The sequence below is a fragment of the Panthera leo genome, chromosome B3 (genome assembly GCF_018350215.1).
Source record: "Panthera leo isolate Ple1 chromosome B3, P.leo_Ple1_pat1.1, whole genome shotgun sequence".
NCBI lineage: Eukaryota > Metazoa > Chordata > Mammalia > Carnivora > Felidae > Panthera > Panthera leo.
Window position 1 is genome coordinate 112,461,722 of NC_056684.1, and position 15,999 is coordinate 112,477,720.

A 15,999-nucleotide genomic window follows, 5' to 3' on the forward strand; every position below is an offset into this window, starting at 1 on the left:
TGACTCTTCTAAATATTATTTTTCCAATTCCCATTATATTAGTTCAGGCCTTCTTCGTCTATAGCCTCTAGGATCGTAATAGCGCACTTACTGCTCTTCCTTCCAATCTGCTATCAGTCAAGTATTACATTTTTATGTATCACTTCTCTATTAAAAATCTTGACTAACTCTCCATTTCCTACAGTACTAAGCCTCTTCAAATCCTGTCTGCAACTGAAATGACCAGCCTTATGCCTTATGGGGAGGATACTTCATCCTCTCCACCTCCAACCTCATTAAGTGTTGCCTCATTCTCTGAAAGTACTTTCAAATCTCAATTATTTTGTTCATTCTGTTTCAGATGTTGCTCACTTTTTCTTATTGTTTAAAGCTCAGTTGTCACCTCCTTGTGGAACTTTACCATGTGTACCATCAGAATTAGTTTTTCCTTTTTCTGCATTATCATACATAGTTTTTTGTTTTAACATTAAAACATAAGCATGTACTTGTTATTTTGTTTTTGGTGGGGTGTTTTTTTCATTTTCCTTAAAATGCAGTCTGACTTCTGTGTTCATGCGACTGAGAAATAGGAATCTCATCTTACTTACCTCAGCATTACTGCCTAATGTTTCATAAAGTACCTTACATGGAGAGAGTATTCAATTTATATTTAGTAAATGAAGTAATATTTAGTAATGAAGTTGAAGGAAAGAAAGTCCCCTTAGTATGATATAGGAAAAAGCGCACCAAACTAAAAATCTGGACATCTGGTCTTTTCATTTTTTTTTTTTTTTTCATTTTTTTTTTTTACATTTATTTATTTTTGAGACACAGAGAGAGACAAACCACAAGCAGGGGAAGGGCAAAGGGAGAATGAGACACGGAATCCAAAGCAGGCTCCAGGCTCTAAGCTGTCAGCACAGAGCCCCTCCCCACCCCACCCCCGTCCCGCCCCCCCCACAGAGCTCCAGCTCACAAACTGTGAGATCATACCTGAGCCAAAGTCAGATGCTTAACTAACTGAGCCACCCAGGCACCCCTGGTCTTTTCATTTTGATGTACTATCTATTTAGACATATACCATTGAGCTAATTTTTCAACCTTTCTATGGTAGAATTTGTAGTCCACAAGAAATCTTTATAGGTGTCACTCTTATGCTTATAAACTTCAAAGTGTTGGCTTACATGATAATGTTATGTAAATTGTTTCCAATTGGCTTATTTGGTAAAGTTCAAACTCCAAAGCCTAGCATTCAAGGGCCACCATGGTCTGGTTTTAGTTACTTTTCCAGCCTCAACCCCCTCTGGTCCCCATTAGGAATCCAGTGCTCTACAATATTTATCTCTACATTTTTCTCTAATCATATTGTGTCCAGTCTCACCTTGGCTGCTGTATCACTTAGTCCTGGCAGGAGTCAAATGACACACTCAAACAAGATAATGGAGAATTTAATAAAGGAACTAGTTACAACAGAGTAGCCAGGGTTAAGGAAAAGCAAGATAAGTTGAAGAACTTAGGGGGCTAGCAACAGCACGAAATTGTTACTACCCTTAAGCCTCAAGAAGTCAGGGAAGGGAGCAATTGTCTAAAATAAGTCTTTGAGGCATGTCTCACAGAACTAATGGTTTTTATTAAAGGAACATAACCACTGCCAACCAGCAGACAGGAGGCCAAAGGAATAAATATCTTGTCTAAACTGTTTTTCTCTCTATTCTCCTGCTAATGCTTTCCATTGGCTGAACTCAAGCAGAAGCCACAGGTATAAGGATTCTATTGGTCCTATCCATAAACACTAGCCTATTGGGGCACACAGAGCAGGGTAGAGAAAAGTGGAGAGGGTTGTGTGAGAACAAAAGTAGCTGCTTTTTTCAAAATGTTCTTTCCAGCTGAATTTAAATCTATTTATCTCGGATGATAACTCTATTAAAATGTTAATGCAAGTATCTAACATTTATGAAAAACTTACCATGCTCCAGGCATTGTGGCACACAGATGGAGGAGGAGGGTGCAGTTTGAAGAGGAGGAAGGGACTAAGGGAAATAAGAGGCTGGAGAAGCTATCAAATCATGACCTCCAACTGGCCATATAGTTTTTGCAGATGAACCTCCTAATTGCCATGCTAATGGGACTTTAATGGACTTTATTGTAAAGGTCAATAAAGGAATTTAACATGGAATGACAAGATCGAATTTGAAATTTTGAAAGAACATTTACCACTATGTGAAGAATGGATTGATTCCGGGTGAGATCAGAAGCAGGAATCTGATGAGAGCTTGAATTAAAGCTGGAGCAATAGAAATAGAAAAAATAATACAGGATTTTTTGAAACACTAAGGAATCACAATTGACAGGATTGGGAACTACATGTGGCAGGTAAGGAAGTAAAAAATGACCCCCAATTTTTAACTTGGGCAATATGTGAATTACAAGATTTTATATTGATATGACCCATACTTTATCTTCATAGTCTTAACAAATAAGTATGTGTTTGCTAGTTGGACTGGAAGGAGAAGAGCAGTTGAGACAGATGTGTCAGAAGAAAATCATGCTGTGTACTAGAAATTAATTAAGTTTGCTGTTGCTAGTATATGTAAGAGCAAAGAGAGATGAAGTTGAAGAGAAAGGACAAATCATGAAAGGCCTAGAATTACTCTAGGTCATCTGAACTGTTACCCTACGGCAGTAGGAAGCTTTTTTTAAGTCTTTATTTTAATTCCAGTATAGTTAATATACAGTGTTTTATTAGTTTCAGATATACATGTAGGAAGATTTTTTGATGGTTAAAAATACAATTAAATGATGTTGAGAAATTTCCCTAGAACCCCAGACTTTGGACCGTGACTTTGGAAGATATTGGCTAGGTTTGGCTAAGAAAATAATTATTTCAAATTTAAAAGCATTTATTAAATATTTTTAAGCGATGTAAGATTATTGTCAAGACTCTGAATAATACAAAAAAGTAGGGAAAAAAATCAGTCTCATCCTACTACTTAAAGATAACTACTACTAACATATAATTATTTTATTTTCTTCCAGTATACACATTGGATTGTATATTAATTGGGTTGTATAGTAATTCACCGTTATAATTGTACTGTAATTTATACTTTTTTAAAAAAACTATAGCCCTTGTATCAGCAGAATTAGTTGTGAATTAACTCCTTTTTTAGGCCTATGGAAAGATGAGGACAATATCAAGTGCCCAATAAATTTAGAATAAACTATATAATTTCTGCTTATGTACAAAATACCTTAAGAACTATTTCTATTTTCACCAATGACACTGACTCTTCATATTTGCCTCTGTGATCACCTGTTCTAAGATTTTCTTTCTCAACTATACAAATTGACATCTACCACATGCCTAACGATCACATTGAGTAATGTCTACTTCTTACAAAAGATATTAGCCAAAATTTACTTTTTTATTAGTCTGTCATTGAAATTAATAAATAGAATAGGTATTCTGGAAGTTGTAGCCTTATGTGCTCACACCTAATAATATGAGAAACAACACCATGTAGAGAAGATTCACTAAGGGAAATGTGGCTTTTATGAGCTGGTAAAACTCCTCTAGCTACAAAAATGACTCTGAACTTCTCTTGGTTCTTTTTCCCAGGGCATTATAGAGACTAGTTAGTTAATGCTTAGAAAAAGGCTTTAAAAGATACTTGTTAGACTCCACTTTTAGAGATATAATAGCTGTGATTTCTAAAGAAAAATTACTTCTTCTCTACCATTGTCTAAAGAATGTTTAACCTACTGAAGAAAACAATTCTAATTTTGCATTTTTTTAAATGTTTGTTTATTTTTGAGAAGGAGAGAGAGCACAAGCAGGGGAAGGGCAGAGAGAGAGAGGGAGACAGAGGACCCAAAGCAGGCTCTGCCCTGACAGCAGATAGCCTGATGCAGGGCTGGAACTCCCAAACCATGAGATCAATGACCTGAGCCGAAGTCAGATGCTTAACCGACTGAGCCACCCAGGCACCCCTAATTTTGCATTTTAATACTAGTGTCATTTATGAAAACATTCTAAATGGAAACTAACAAATATATATTTAAATTTATATATATATATATATATATATATACATATATATATATATATATATACACACACATACATACATACATACACACATGTCGACCTCAAATGGCCCATGGACCTAGGGCGGTGAAGGAACTGAGAAAAAGAGACCACAGTGTAGCGAGGCACAGGAGACCCCGAGCCAACAGCCCGAGGTACTGAGGTTTATGGTACACTTTCATATATACATTTTCAGGAAAAACAGGTCAGCAATGATTAACAACAGAAGCTTAGCAAAGCATGTCAACAATGTACATCTGATTCAGCTATCATACATATCTTGCATACAAGAGCAGTCTTGCAGATACCTATGTTCCGATAAGAGTCTTCACAACAGAAGCAAAGACAAAGAAGGGAGTGAATGCACTGTGCTATATACAGCTGGCTTCCTTTCAGGAACATCCCTATCTGCGTACTAAAGAACAGACCACATTTCCCAAAGGCAATTCACTCAAGTCCTTTCAGGTTATTTTTAACCTTACGATCTCAAGTTTTCTCAGAGATCTTGGAGCCTGCATCAATATGCACCTATGGTCATTGTGGTGTTCTGTTTGCCACATACAACACACATACATACACATATATGTGCACACACACACACATATACATACATATATTTATAACTCTGAAATTATATCCTGACAGCCTCTTACTTTGGGGAATAAGAGAATTCTCAGCTTTTTGGCTATTTAGGTTTAAAAAGGGGATCCTAGCAGCCTAACAAAGCAAGCTGGAGTTCAGAGACCCAAAAGGGCACAAAGCCAGAAATCAAACAGCAGGACAAGAATGAACCAAGGAATTTCAAACCAAATAATATACAAGCTCTGAGGTTTGTATTCCTGAACCAGAATGACAGCAAAGCAAAGGGTAATTACTAATTGTGTAAGCAAAGAAGAGAAAGGTGATGAAACAGGGGTGCAGGAAAGGGAAAGATTGTATCTGAAAGCTGGTCTTTTGCCATAGTAGCTATAATCAGGACCTACAATTTTTAATGTATATACACCACTAGTACTGCTAGTAAGGGATCAACCTAAGGGTCATGATTTGAGTCCTTTCTCAAGAGCCCCCAGTCCTTAGGAACACTACAGTGGAAAATTCCTGTTGATCATTTGCAGCCACCTCAACTCAAAAGACTTTACTTGCCTTTGTTGGGTGTGTTAACACTTGACTGATACTTATAGTTTTTTAAAAATGATTTTATCCTTTTTTCATGTTGCTTTACCTAACCTATTTTATCATTATATCTTCTAATACCATTTTTTTCATTTCATCTCTTTTTCCCCTGTACATTCAGCTAAGTTTATCTGTTTACTTTTAATATCTATTTAACTTATTTGTATGTGACAAATTAAAAAAAAAAAAAAAGAGCCAAAGGAAGACAGCTATAAAGACAGTTTATACCTGATCATGGGAAATAAATTATTTTTCCTCCTTTTGGCCTTATAATTTTTCTATAGATAAACCTCCTGATCTAAAAATAACCTATAAGGGTTAATTATTTAGGTAGTACACTGAACAAAGCTAATTTTCTATTTCCCTGACTACTTGACCACAGGTAAAATATTTTTTTATTCTCCTTTTTCATTTCCCTACAGCATTGAGCCTTTTACCACTTTTAAACAAAAAGGTAAAGAGAAGAAAAACCCAGTTTCAGCTTATTATTAAAAAATGTGTGGGGGTGCCTGGGTAACTCAGTTGGTTAAGCGTCAGACTCTTGATTTTGACTCAGGTCATGATCTCACAGTTCATGAAATCAAGCCCCACATGGGTGTCCTCTGCACTGGGAGCACAGAGCCTGCTTAGGATTCTCTTCTCTCTCTCTCTCTCTCTCTCTCTCTCTCTCTCTCCTCTCCCCAGTGCATGTGCATGTATTCTCTCTCTCAAACTTAAAAAAAAAATTTTTTAATGTTTGCAACCATTTTTTTAAGTTTATTTATTTATTTGAGAAAGACAGAGATAGCACAAATGAGGGAGGGGCAGAGAGAAATGGAGAGAGAGAGAATCCCAAGCAAGCTCTGCACTGCCAGCATAGAGCCTGACATGGAGCTTAAACCCACAAAACCATGAGACCATAAGCCCACAAAACCGTGAGATCATGACCTGAGATGAAACCAAAAGTCAGATGCTTAACCAACTAAGCCACCCCGGTGCCCCTGCAATCATTTTTTTAAATAGACAGTTCTAGTAAACAGAACATTGAAATTACTGACCAGAATAATGTTTGAAATTACATGTAGTGTTTATCTCTCAGCCCATATTCTTTGTCAAGCTGTATAGTCTAGTGATTAAAATCAAGCCTTTAGGAACTCATTCAACAAAAATGTTCTACATGACCACTGTGTGCACAGCATCCTTGAGCTTTGACATTAAGACACGTTTTCCTTTCTCAAAGAGCTGAAAATCTAGTTAAGAAAATAGACTTGTATATAAATAAGTATAATTACTGTGAGATATGAGATATGTAGTTAATATAGTAGGTAATGAGAATCCTAAGAGCATTTAATAGTGCCTCAGTGCAGGAAGAAAACATGGAATGGTTATGTGTTGCTTCACAAAGGAAAGACTATTGAAAAAGTTTTTTTTTTTTTAAATAATTTCAAACTTCAGAAAAGTTGCCAAAATAGTACAAAGAATTCTTGTATATCTTTCACCCAAAGTCTCCCAATGTTAGCATTTTGCCATATTTGCTTTATCATTTCTCTCTATATGTTAATTTTTTTTTTTTCTGGAATTGCTTGTGAGTAAATTACAAGCATGATGCCTCTTTATCCCTAATACTTCAAATATATATTTCCTTTATAAATTAAAAAAGGAGAAAAGAAAGAAAAAAAAATTCTCTTACATAACCACAGTGCAATTATCAAAATCAGGAAATGAACCTTGCCACAATGCTGTTATGTAATCTTATTCAAATTACATTTTGCAAATTTTTCTAATAATGTTCTTGATAGCAAAAGGAAAAAAACATTTTCTTCTTCTGATCTGGGATCCAATCCAGAATCATGCATTACTTTTAGCTACTATGTGCCTTTAGGCTCCTTTATCTGGAGCAATTCCTCTTTTTTTTTTTTTTTTTTCCCCATGACCTTAACATTTTTCAAGAGTATAGGTCATTATTTTGTAAAATGTTCCTCAAATTTAGACTTTTTGGATGTTTCTTGATGGTCTGATTCAGATTAAGCATTTTTGATAGAAATAGCTTATATGTGATGTTGTACCCTTCTCCATGCACCATATCAAGAGGTTCATGATATCATTTTGTTCCATTACTGGTAATATTAATTTTGATCACTTGGTTAAGATGCTGTCTTCCAGGTTTTTCCACTACAAAACTACTATTTTACTTTGTAGTTAGTAGAATATTGTGGGGTTATATAGTGAAACTATATAAGTTCATTGTTTTTCTTCAGATTTTTACCTTCAGTTTTACTATCCATTGATGATTTTAACCTGAACCAATTCTTGCTATGATAGTTGCCAAGTGTTGACTTTCTAATTCCAAAATTTCTTCATTTATCAGTTGGCATTCTGTTGTAAGAAAGAATTTTATTTCATTATTTCTTTATTTATATTAGTGTTTGTTCATAGAATCTTATTTTTATTTTATTAAAGGGGTTATGTAATCTGTTACTATCCTAATCTACTTTGATGCTTAAATTGTCCCAGTTTTGGCCAAAGAGAGTCTCTTCCAGTTGACTGCAAGATCCTTTTGACATGTTCCATCATTATTTGATTACTTCCTTACTGAAGAGAGTTGTGAAGGAAGAATAATAATTTCTTAGGAAAACAAGATAAGAGAAAATGCATTCTAGGCAGAACAAACATCATATGCTAAGGCAGGAAAATATGAAATAGTATGGTATATTCCAATATCTGCAATATCATCAATTTCCTAATGAAGTAGTGAATGAATGATGAGACTGAAAAGGAAGCCAGGAAGCACTTTGTATACTATTCTAAGGAATTTGATTTTATCCTGTGGGTGATAGTGAACCATAGATAGAGATTAAAGAGCAAACATTTCCCTGTTTCATAATCTTGATGCATAGAAATCCCAGGAGTATTTTCTTTTAATATTTCTTATATTGTCCTAGAAATTAACACAATCCTTTCAGCCATGTTTTCTAGATTTTGTCAGAAATGCTATGAGGCTCATTATCTTGGATAAATAAGTAGAAAGATGTTTAAGACTATTAAATTGAAAAAAGTATGAGAGATTATTTTCAGATATACAAAATGCTATATCATTTTAAGCCTATGAACTCTACCATCGCCAGTGCTTCCTTGGGCTTTGAACTTGATCTCTGTTAATTTGAGAGAGAGATATATATGAAAGAGTAAATGCTTACATATCTAAACCTCAAATTCCTCAAATTACCAAAGGTCCTAGCTATTTAACCTGAACAAACTATCATTTTCACTCTTTAGGTTTCCTAGGAAAGATATTTATTATTTTAGGTGGTTTGCTTCTCTGAAAGCTCCAGAAAGTAGAAAAATAATGAATTCAAGCTGCAAGTACTATGATAAATAAAGGCAGTGTTATTAATAGGGCAGAACAAATCTATTCCTTGAGATTTTCTGTATATCCAAAGAATGAATAATGATTTATACTTTAGGCAGTTTGGGGAACTCTCTTATTTTTGTCTTGAGGGATAAAGTTTCCTCTTGAAGTTTTTAATTTAATCAAGAAGAACCTTCATAAATACCTTTTTTCTGTTATATTGTATCATTTGAAAACATCTTTTCATCATTTACTTCTAATTTAAAGAAGTATTTTCAAACCAGGATGAAACATTGTATATTAAGAATTGTCAGATTAAAAATAATGCATTTGAAGTGGGAAAAATAATTTCATTGGTATAAAATTGGTATAGCTTCATTTCAAGATAGCCATGCTATAAGAAAACGGTTACTGCTACATGACAAAGATCTTGAGTTACTCTACTCAGTAGAAAGGAATCCATTTGTACTTTCTGTGCCATTTTGAAGGCCTCATACATCATAGACATTGCAATTAGTATTTAAACATATCTTTGATGATGGCAATCCTGAATGAACCCATACTGTTTTTACACTGTCTGTGTTATGTAGTCTTGCTGCATAGAAGACAGGAAATCCCAGTGACATTTTGAGGACTTTTACTTTCAAAGTCAACCCCATGACTGGACTTATGCACTAGAAAATATAAGAGAGACGAGTTAAGTTTCACTTATAGAAACCTAGATTTATAAGGGAAACCTCAAGGTGGTCAATCTTTGCCAATTTAGAATTGCTTTAATCTTATAAGTCTACTTGAGAAAATTAAGCCCATCGCAGAAGAATGCTATCAATTTAGATGTTATAGTAATTCAACCTGTTATTCTCTGCTCAGTTCAGACAGCTACTAGTGGAGGGGATGTCTAGATTTCATTTCCCTATCCTTGCCCCACTCCCATATAAAGATCCCATATCCTACAGCACTTAGTAGTTTATTTTTGTCAAAATAGCCATGCTGCCTACCAATTATCAGTGATAACCATACATTTATAAGTTAAATAGATATTCCCTTGAACACTATAATCTTCTCTATAGGACACGTATTTTTGCATGTTAGTTTTGTAGCATACATGAGTTGAATGGAGCTGATCCCCTCACAGATTCTCTTTGTGACCACTGGTATTTATTTGTAATGTAGCTATCAGAATATATTTGTGGCTATGAAATATTTTATTTTTGTTTTATAGGAAAAACTCTATCCAAATTTTCTCTCAATTTTTGGATATTTTCTTTATCCAAAATTCAAGCTGCCTTTTATTTTAACCTTCTTACTTTAACAAAAAATTATTCTTTCCTTCCTTTCCTACTTCTGCCGAACTGGATTTTATGGACCATTCAATGAAATTTGGCTACCAGACTATATAACCCATCGGGCCTTCAAGAGATAAAAGTACATACTTTTTTTTCTTCCATCAGATTTCTGTGCTGGGCTCAGAATCAAGAAGAGTATCAGAATGTGGAGGAAAGCAGTTCTTGATTCTTTTTCCTGTGTGATTTAGTTCTTCAATGGCCCAGGACAAATATAACTGCTTTGGGATTGTAACTTGCAAAATAAGAGAAGTCAGAGATAACTATTCTTAAATTTTCTGAAGCTTTCACTTTGAAGTTTCTTGCAAGTCACTGCTGTCAACATCAGAAAATAGTTAAAATTGTGTTTCTCTAAAAAATGGAAACAAACCACAAATTTAGTAACATACAGGGTATACCTTCAAGGAGTTTACAATTGACTAATGTAACTAAGACAAATGTTTAAATGTCTATAATATAAGATGGAGAGTTATAGGTACCCTTAAAAAATATACAAATAAGATACAAAATTATTTTAAAGATTTTGGGAGAGATTTTTTAGGCTGGTAGATATCTACACTGCCATTTTCAATTAAAGAGAGACAGAAAACTACCAATCTCTGTAGTTAGAGTGGTTTCCTACCTTCCTGCTCTTTTTTTTTTTTTTATTTACCATCTTTCATTTCTGCTGAGCTATAATGTTCCTCATGGCAGAGTGTATGTCACTCTATGTATCCCAATTCCCTAACATACCTGGCTCATAAAATGCATTCAATAAATATTTGTTGAATGGATGTGTATATCACTGATAATCAAACTAACTTTCTAATAAGAAAAATTCTATTACAAAGCATATGCAAGAAATAAACTGTACAGTTAAAAAGTACAGTTTTCTCTTCAGAAACTAAACATTTTAAAAGGATAACTTTTATAAGGTTAGACACAATTTGCACCGTATAGAAAGTAAAATATATTTTAGAAAATATCAGACTTGAGACCTATAAACCTGAATAAAAAACAGAAACACCTAGCTCTGTCCTCTTCTCCAATTACACTGGTTGTGACAATATGCTTTTATGATATGTAATTGCAAGGTTGAGACTTCAGTGAAAATGACTAATAAATTTATGTTTCTGTTGTAAGTAAATGATAAATCATATCATACATTATCCTTTGTTAGTGTTCACCTACTTAAATTTTGAGTAGAAAATGTTATTCATGTTTAGTACTAAATCTCTAAGGTCCTTCAAGCTTTGAAAATTTTGTAATTTTATGATTACCCATGGGAGAGAAATGTCATAAGTATAAGCATCTATATAGGTCTTTTTCTTTGAGTACTTGTACAATATCATATCTTAGAATGGAAACTCTTTGAGGCAGTACCTTTAAGTTAATTCAGTGAAGACGTCTGAAGCAGCTTCTGGGGTTGGGGTAGGAGTATTAAACTTAATAAATTACAATGAGTAGAAACTTACTACTAAGGAATATATACAGTCATTATAAAGTAGATTAAAGAAATAAAAGCTTATTTGTCTTGAATATCAAAAGCCTGAAGGCAGATAGTTCAGGGCTTGTTCAGCAGCTCAATATTGTCATCAGAGATGCAGGCTCTTTTTTCTTCTCAGGTTTCCATTCTTACTGTGTGTGTTTCCATCCTCATGGTTAAAAAATGGCTATGCCAAGTCCTGGTATCTGGCCATGTTCCAAGCAGAAAGAAGAAAGAAGGGCAAAAGCTTTCTCCTCTTAAAGCTTTATCTCTTTATCTTTTTATTCACCATAGGAAGCCTGCCCCCAGCTTTCAACATCTTACTGACCAGAATTATGTCATATGGTCACTCTCAGCTGCAGAGTGGCTAAGGAAGAATGGAGTTGTAGATAGCAGACAGGATAGCCAAGCAACTGTGTTTGTAGCTACTCCTTTTCCTGTAGACGGTCTGTTTACCGTCTGGGCTATATACCGTTAGGGTTCTAAAGAAAGGCCAACCTATTTATGCATGAAGATATAGTGATCTAAGAAGTCCCTTTTTGTCATTAAATGATTCATTGATTTAACAAATATTTATTTTTATTGTTGAGTATGTCCCAAATACTCTTCTAGATATTGGAGATAACAACAGTTAACAAAAAAGGCAATGGAAATTACGTTCTACATAGATAAAGCTATAAAAAAATAAATATAAGTGTATATATGATACAAATTATAGATATGTGGATATGAATATATATATGTGTGTATATATACACACACACGAGGAAAAGTAAAGTGGGGTAAAAAGAATAGAAAGTGATGGTAGGTAATATTCTATATAGGGCATTTCACAAAGGCCTCTCTGATGACCTGAAATAAACAAAGGATGGATGGAGCCATAATATCTGCGGAAGAATGTCCAAGTAGACAAAACAGCAAGTGCAAAGACCCTGAGGAAAGATGTATTTTACATTCTCAAGGACAAGCAAGGAATCACTATGGCTACAGCACAGTGATCAAGAGAGGAAATGACAGGAGTTGAAGACAGTGGAGGGCCATAATATGTTGGGCTCCATAGGCCATAGCAAAGATTTTATTCTGAGTGAAATGGAAAGTCGTTGGAGAGTTATGAGCAGAGATTAGCACCATCCAATTTAAAATGTAAAAGGATCACTATAACTACTGTGTGGAGAATACATTATAGCGGAACAAGGATAGAAGCAGGGAGGCCAGTTAGGGGGCTATTCAGTTTCCCAGGAAATAAGTGATGGTTTCAACTATTGTAGTAATTATGGCGATGGTAAGTAATGGTCAGATTCTAGATATATTTCAACAGTAGTTTAGATTTGGTTCTGATGAAAAGGTTTGGGATTAGTAACTGGAAGAATGGAGTTCCTATTTTCTGAGATGGAAATAGCAAGAGAATAAGACATTGTAAGGATAAAATAGAAGGGTGGGTAATCAAGAGTTTCATTTTGGACATGTTAGCTTTGAATTGCCTGTTACACATCCAAGTGCATGTTGGATGATTTACACTCTTATCCACCAGCTGTTTGGATGACATATAAATCTAGAGTTGAAGGTAGAGGTTAGGATTGGAGATATAAATGAGGAGTTTTAGTGTGTAGGTGATATTAATGCCATGAAGGGGAGTGAATAAGGAGTGAGTAGCTAAAAAATAATCTTTTTCTGTGACTTTTCTGAAAATAGAAAATTTCCTATGAAATCCTAAATAAATTTGAATTTGAGTATTTCATTTTACTAACTAGCTCATTAATTAATTCAGTGTTTGCTGTGTGGTTAAGGACATAGACTCTGAAGCCAGACTTCCTGGGTTTGAATTCTGGCTCTGCTTGTTGCTAGGTCTGTGATTTAGGCCAAGATATGTAAACCTCTTTATCCTCATCTGTAAATAAAGATAATAATGGCTCCCCATAAGATTGTTGTGAAGATTAATTAGAACAGTGCCACAATGTATAGTAAGCACTCAAAAGGATTATGCAGTAACATCATTAAATTTCACCAAGTTTTGACAAATAATGTAACATTGCTGACTTGATTTAATGTTCCACCAAAGCAGGCTATATTTTGGAAGCAGGAGAAAATTTCTCACCTTGTAATCTTCATTTACAGACATGAAAATGAGAACTGATGATACTTATAAGACATTTCCACTTTTTAATCAGTGTTTCAGCATCATAGTCTTAGTTAATTATCTTCCTGTTTAGGTCACAGTGCTGTCGATATCACCAAGGTGGCTAGAAGACACCGCATGTCTCCTTTTCCTCTAACATCTATGGACAAAGCCTTTATCACAGTCCTGGAGATGACTCCGGTGCTTGGGACAGAAATCATCAACTACCGAGGTACTGTTATATTCGCCCATTGCCTTTTCTTTTCATTTTTTTCCAAGTAAGATTCATATAATGTTAATACATGGTTTTCCTGAAAGAGAAAGGTTATTAACCATTATCACAATTACTATCATCATTCTTTTTGCTTTTTTGCTTCTTATTTCTCGTCAACTCTAAGATCAATATTAATGGTATACAGAGTAAAGCACCCATAAAACTTCCTTTTCATTAAAAAAGAAGGAAAACAATCAACTATGTTTACCCTGTTTGTCAAAATACCAATACTCTAAATTAAAGAAACAGTTATCAGCACTGAGTGAGGAAAATAGTTAACTTTGAGTCTGCCTGATGTCCTTCTGTCAGAAATGAGAGATAATAAATGTGTCTCCTAACCATGTTTTCTTCTGTGGAAAACATCTTTTTAAATGTAAAGTATAAAAAATATATTAATTTATTCATGGATCACTGAACAACCAGTCTGACCTCAGTTTTTCTGCTTCATCCATCTTCTCATTTTCAATGAGAGCATATAAGCTCTTAGTTTAATAGCACATAGAGACCAGCCTGTGAAAAGACAATGAAAAGGTAGTATTCCCCAGTGTTTTCAGTTTTTAATCAACCATTTCCCTTTCTAAATATTCAGATAGAAGTTTTAGTGCAATTTGAATTAAATACAGTTTCTTAATTGTTTTTTTATGCAGATAAACACAAAAGGATTGATTTTACAAATAAAGGACTTCATTCATAGATCATAAAATATTCAAACTTCAATGAACATTAGAGAGCATCTATACAAACACCATAATTTTTCTGCAAGGAAACTCAGATTCAGACCAGCAGAAAAGGAATAGGACTAAAGTTCAAGACTTAAATTCATCTTTTTACTACATGATAGTGCTCTTCTTTCAGTATTAAAATATAAAAAATAATGATAGAAAACATTAAAAATTCTGTTTAAATTAAAAGGTCTGTGGAGCACCTACCTCACTTGGGAGAGCATGTGACTCTTGATCCCAGGGTTATTAGTTCAAACCCCATGTGGGGTGTAGAGAGTACTTCAATAAATAAAACTTTTTTAAAAAAGGTCAGCTTTTCCGGGCACCTGGGTGGCTCAGTCGGTTAAGCGTCTGACTTCGGCTCAGGTCATGATTTCACGGTTTGTGGTTCGAGCCCCACATCAGGCTCTGTGCTGACAGCTCAGAGCCTGGAGCCTGCTTCAGATCCTGTGTTTCCCTCTCTCTCTGCCCACCCCCCCCCCCCCCCCCCGCTCATGATCTGTCTCACTCTCTCTCTCAAAAATAAATAAACATTAAAAATATTTAATAAAAAGAATGGTCAGGGTTTTTATCACAGTCCTGGAGATGACTCCGGTGCTTGGGACAGAAATCATCAACTACCGAGGTACTGTATATCATCAGGCCGAGACCTTTTCTTTTATTTCTGTTTTACTCATTAAAGGAAGTAAAGACTTAAAAACTGTCTAGAGTGCAAAATTAACAACTAGCTCTATGATTTCAGAAATCAATTTTAGTGAAATAGGTTTCTTTATATTATTAAAAGCAAAATATTCAGATATTTTTATATCAACATCAAGACATTTTCAGAAAATGTAAATATAAACTTAAGCTGGAAAAAAGTTTAATACTTTACCTATTATAAAAATAAGTTAACTATCACTGGCTTGTTATAATTTTAGGAGAGTTTCCCTTAACATCACTCCTTAGGATAATCTCACTGTGTATGCCAAATCACATTTAAACAAATTCTAGTCATTCTAAGGAGAAAACAGAACTGAAAATGACCCATTTTTATTTTTCTTTTAGGAAAAAAAATGCTGTTGCATGGATTCTCTTTCCCTTCATGTGCTTGTTTCCTCTTCATTTATACATTAAATCAGTTGTCACTCATAAGGAAGCAGACTCTTCATGGATGGTTAACTTCCTTGTCAAGTGTTTCCAACCATGATGATAAAAAATAATAGGGAGGTTTGCATTCAACCTTTGAGTTGGATCAAACTCAATTTTTAATGCAAAAGAGCATTGTAATTAAACTTCCTAGGCATTTTAGTTAGGTGTTTAAACAACAATACTATATATAGAAACATATTCAGTTTGTTCAACATATATTTACTAAACATCTGCTAAATGTCAGGTACTATGTTAGGTCCTGGATATACAAAGATAAAAAAAACAAAACTCCTGCCCCATGGATCTCACTGTAGTATAGGAGAGAGACAGATAAATAATGTGGTACTTGTCTCTTTTATTTGCTCTTACAGGCTTGCCTTC

The 15,999-nt window shown here is 34.4% G+C and overlaps 1 protein-coding gene across 3 annotated transcripts in view; it reads left to right on the top strand.

Moving 5' to 3' along the window:
• The window catches only part of GPHN (gephyrin), a 611,925-nt gene that overhangs the window by 487,557 nt on the left and 108,369 nt on the right, over window positions 1–15,999 (top strand). For all 3 annotated transcript variants that reach the window (XM_042943539.1, XM_042943540.1, XM_042943541.1), the window contains one exon: window positions 13,586–13,723. In XM_042943539.1, coding sequence (XP_042799473.1) covers window positions 13,586–13,723 — 138 coding nt within the window. The remainder of the gene's footprint in view (window positions 1–13,585; window positions 13,724–15,999) is intronic.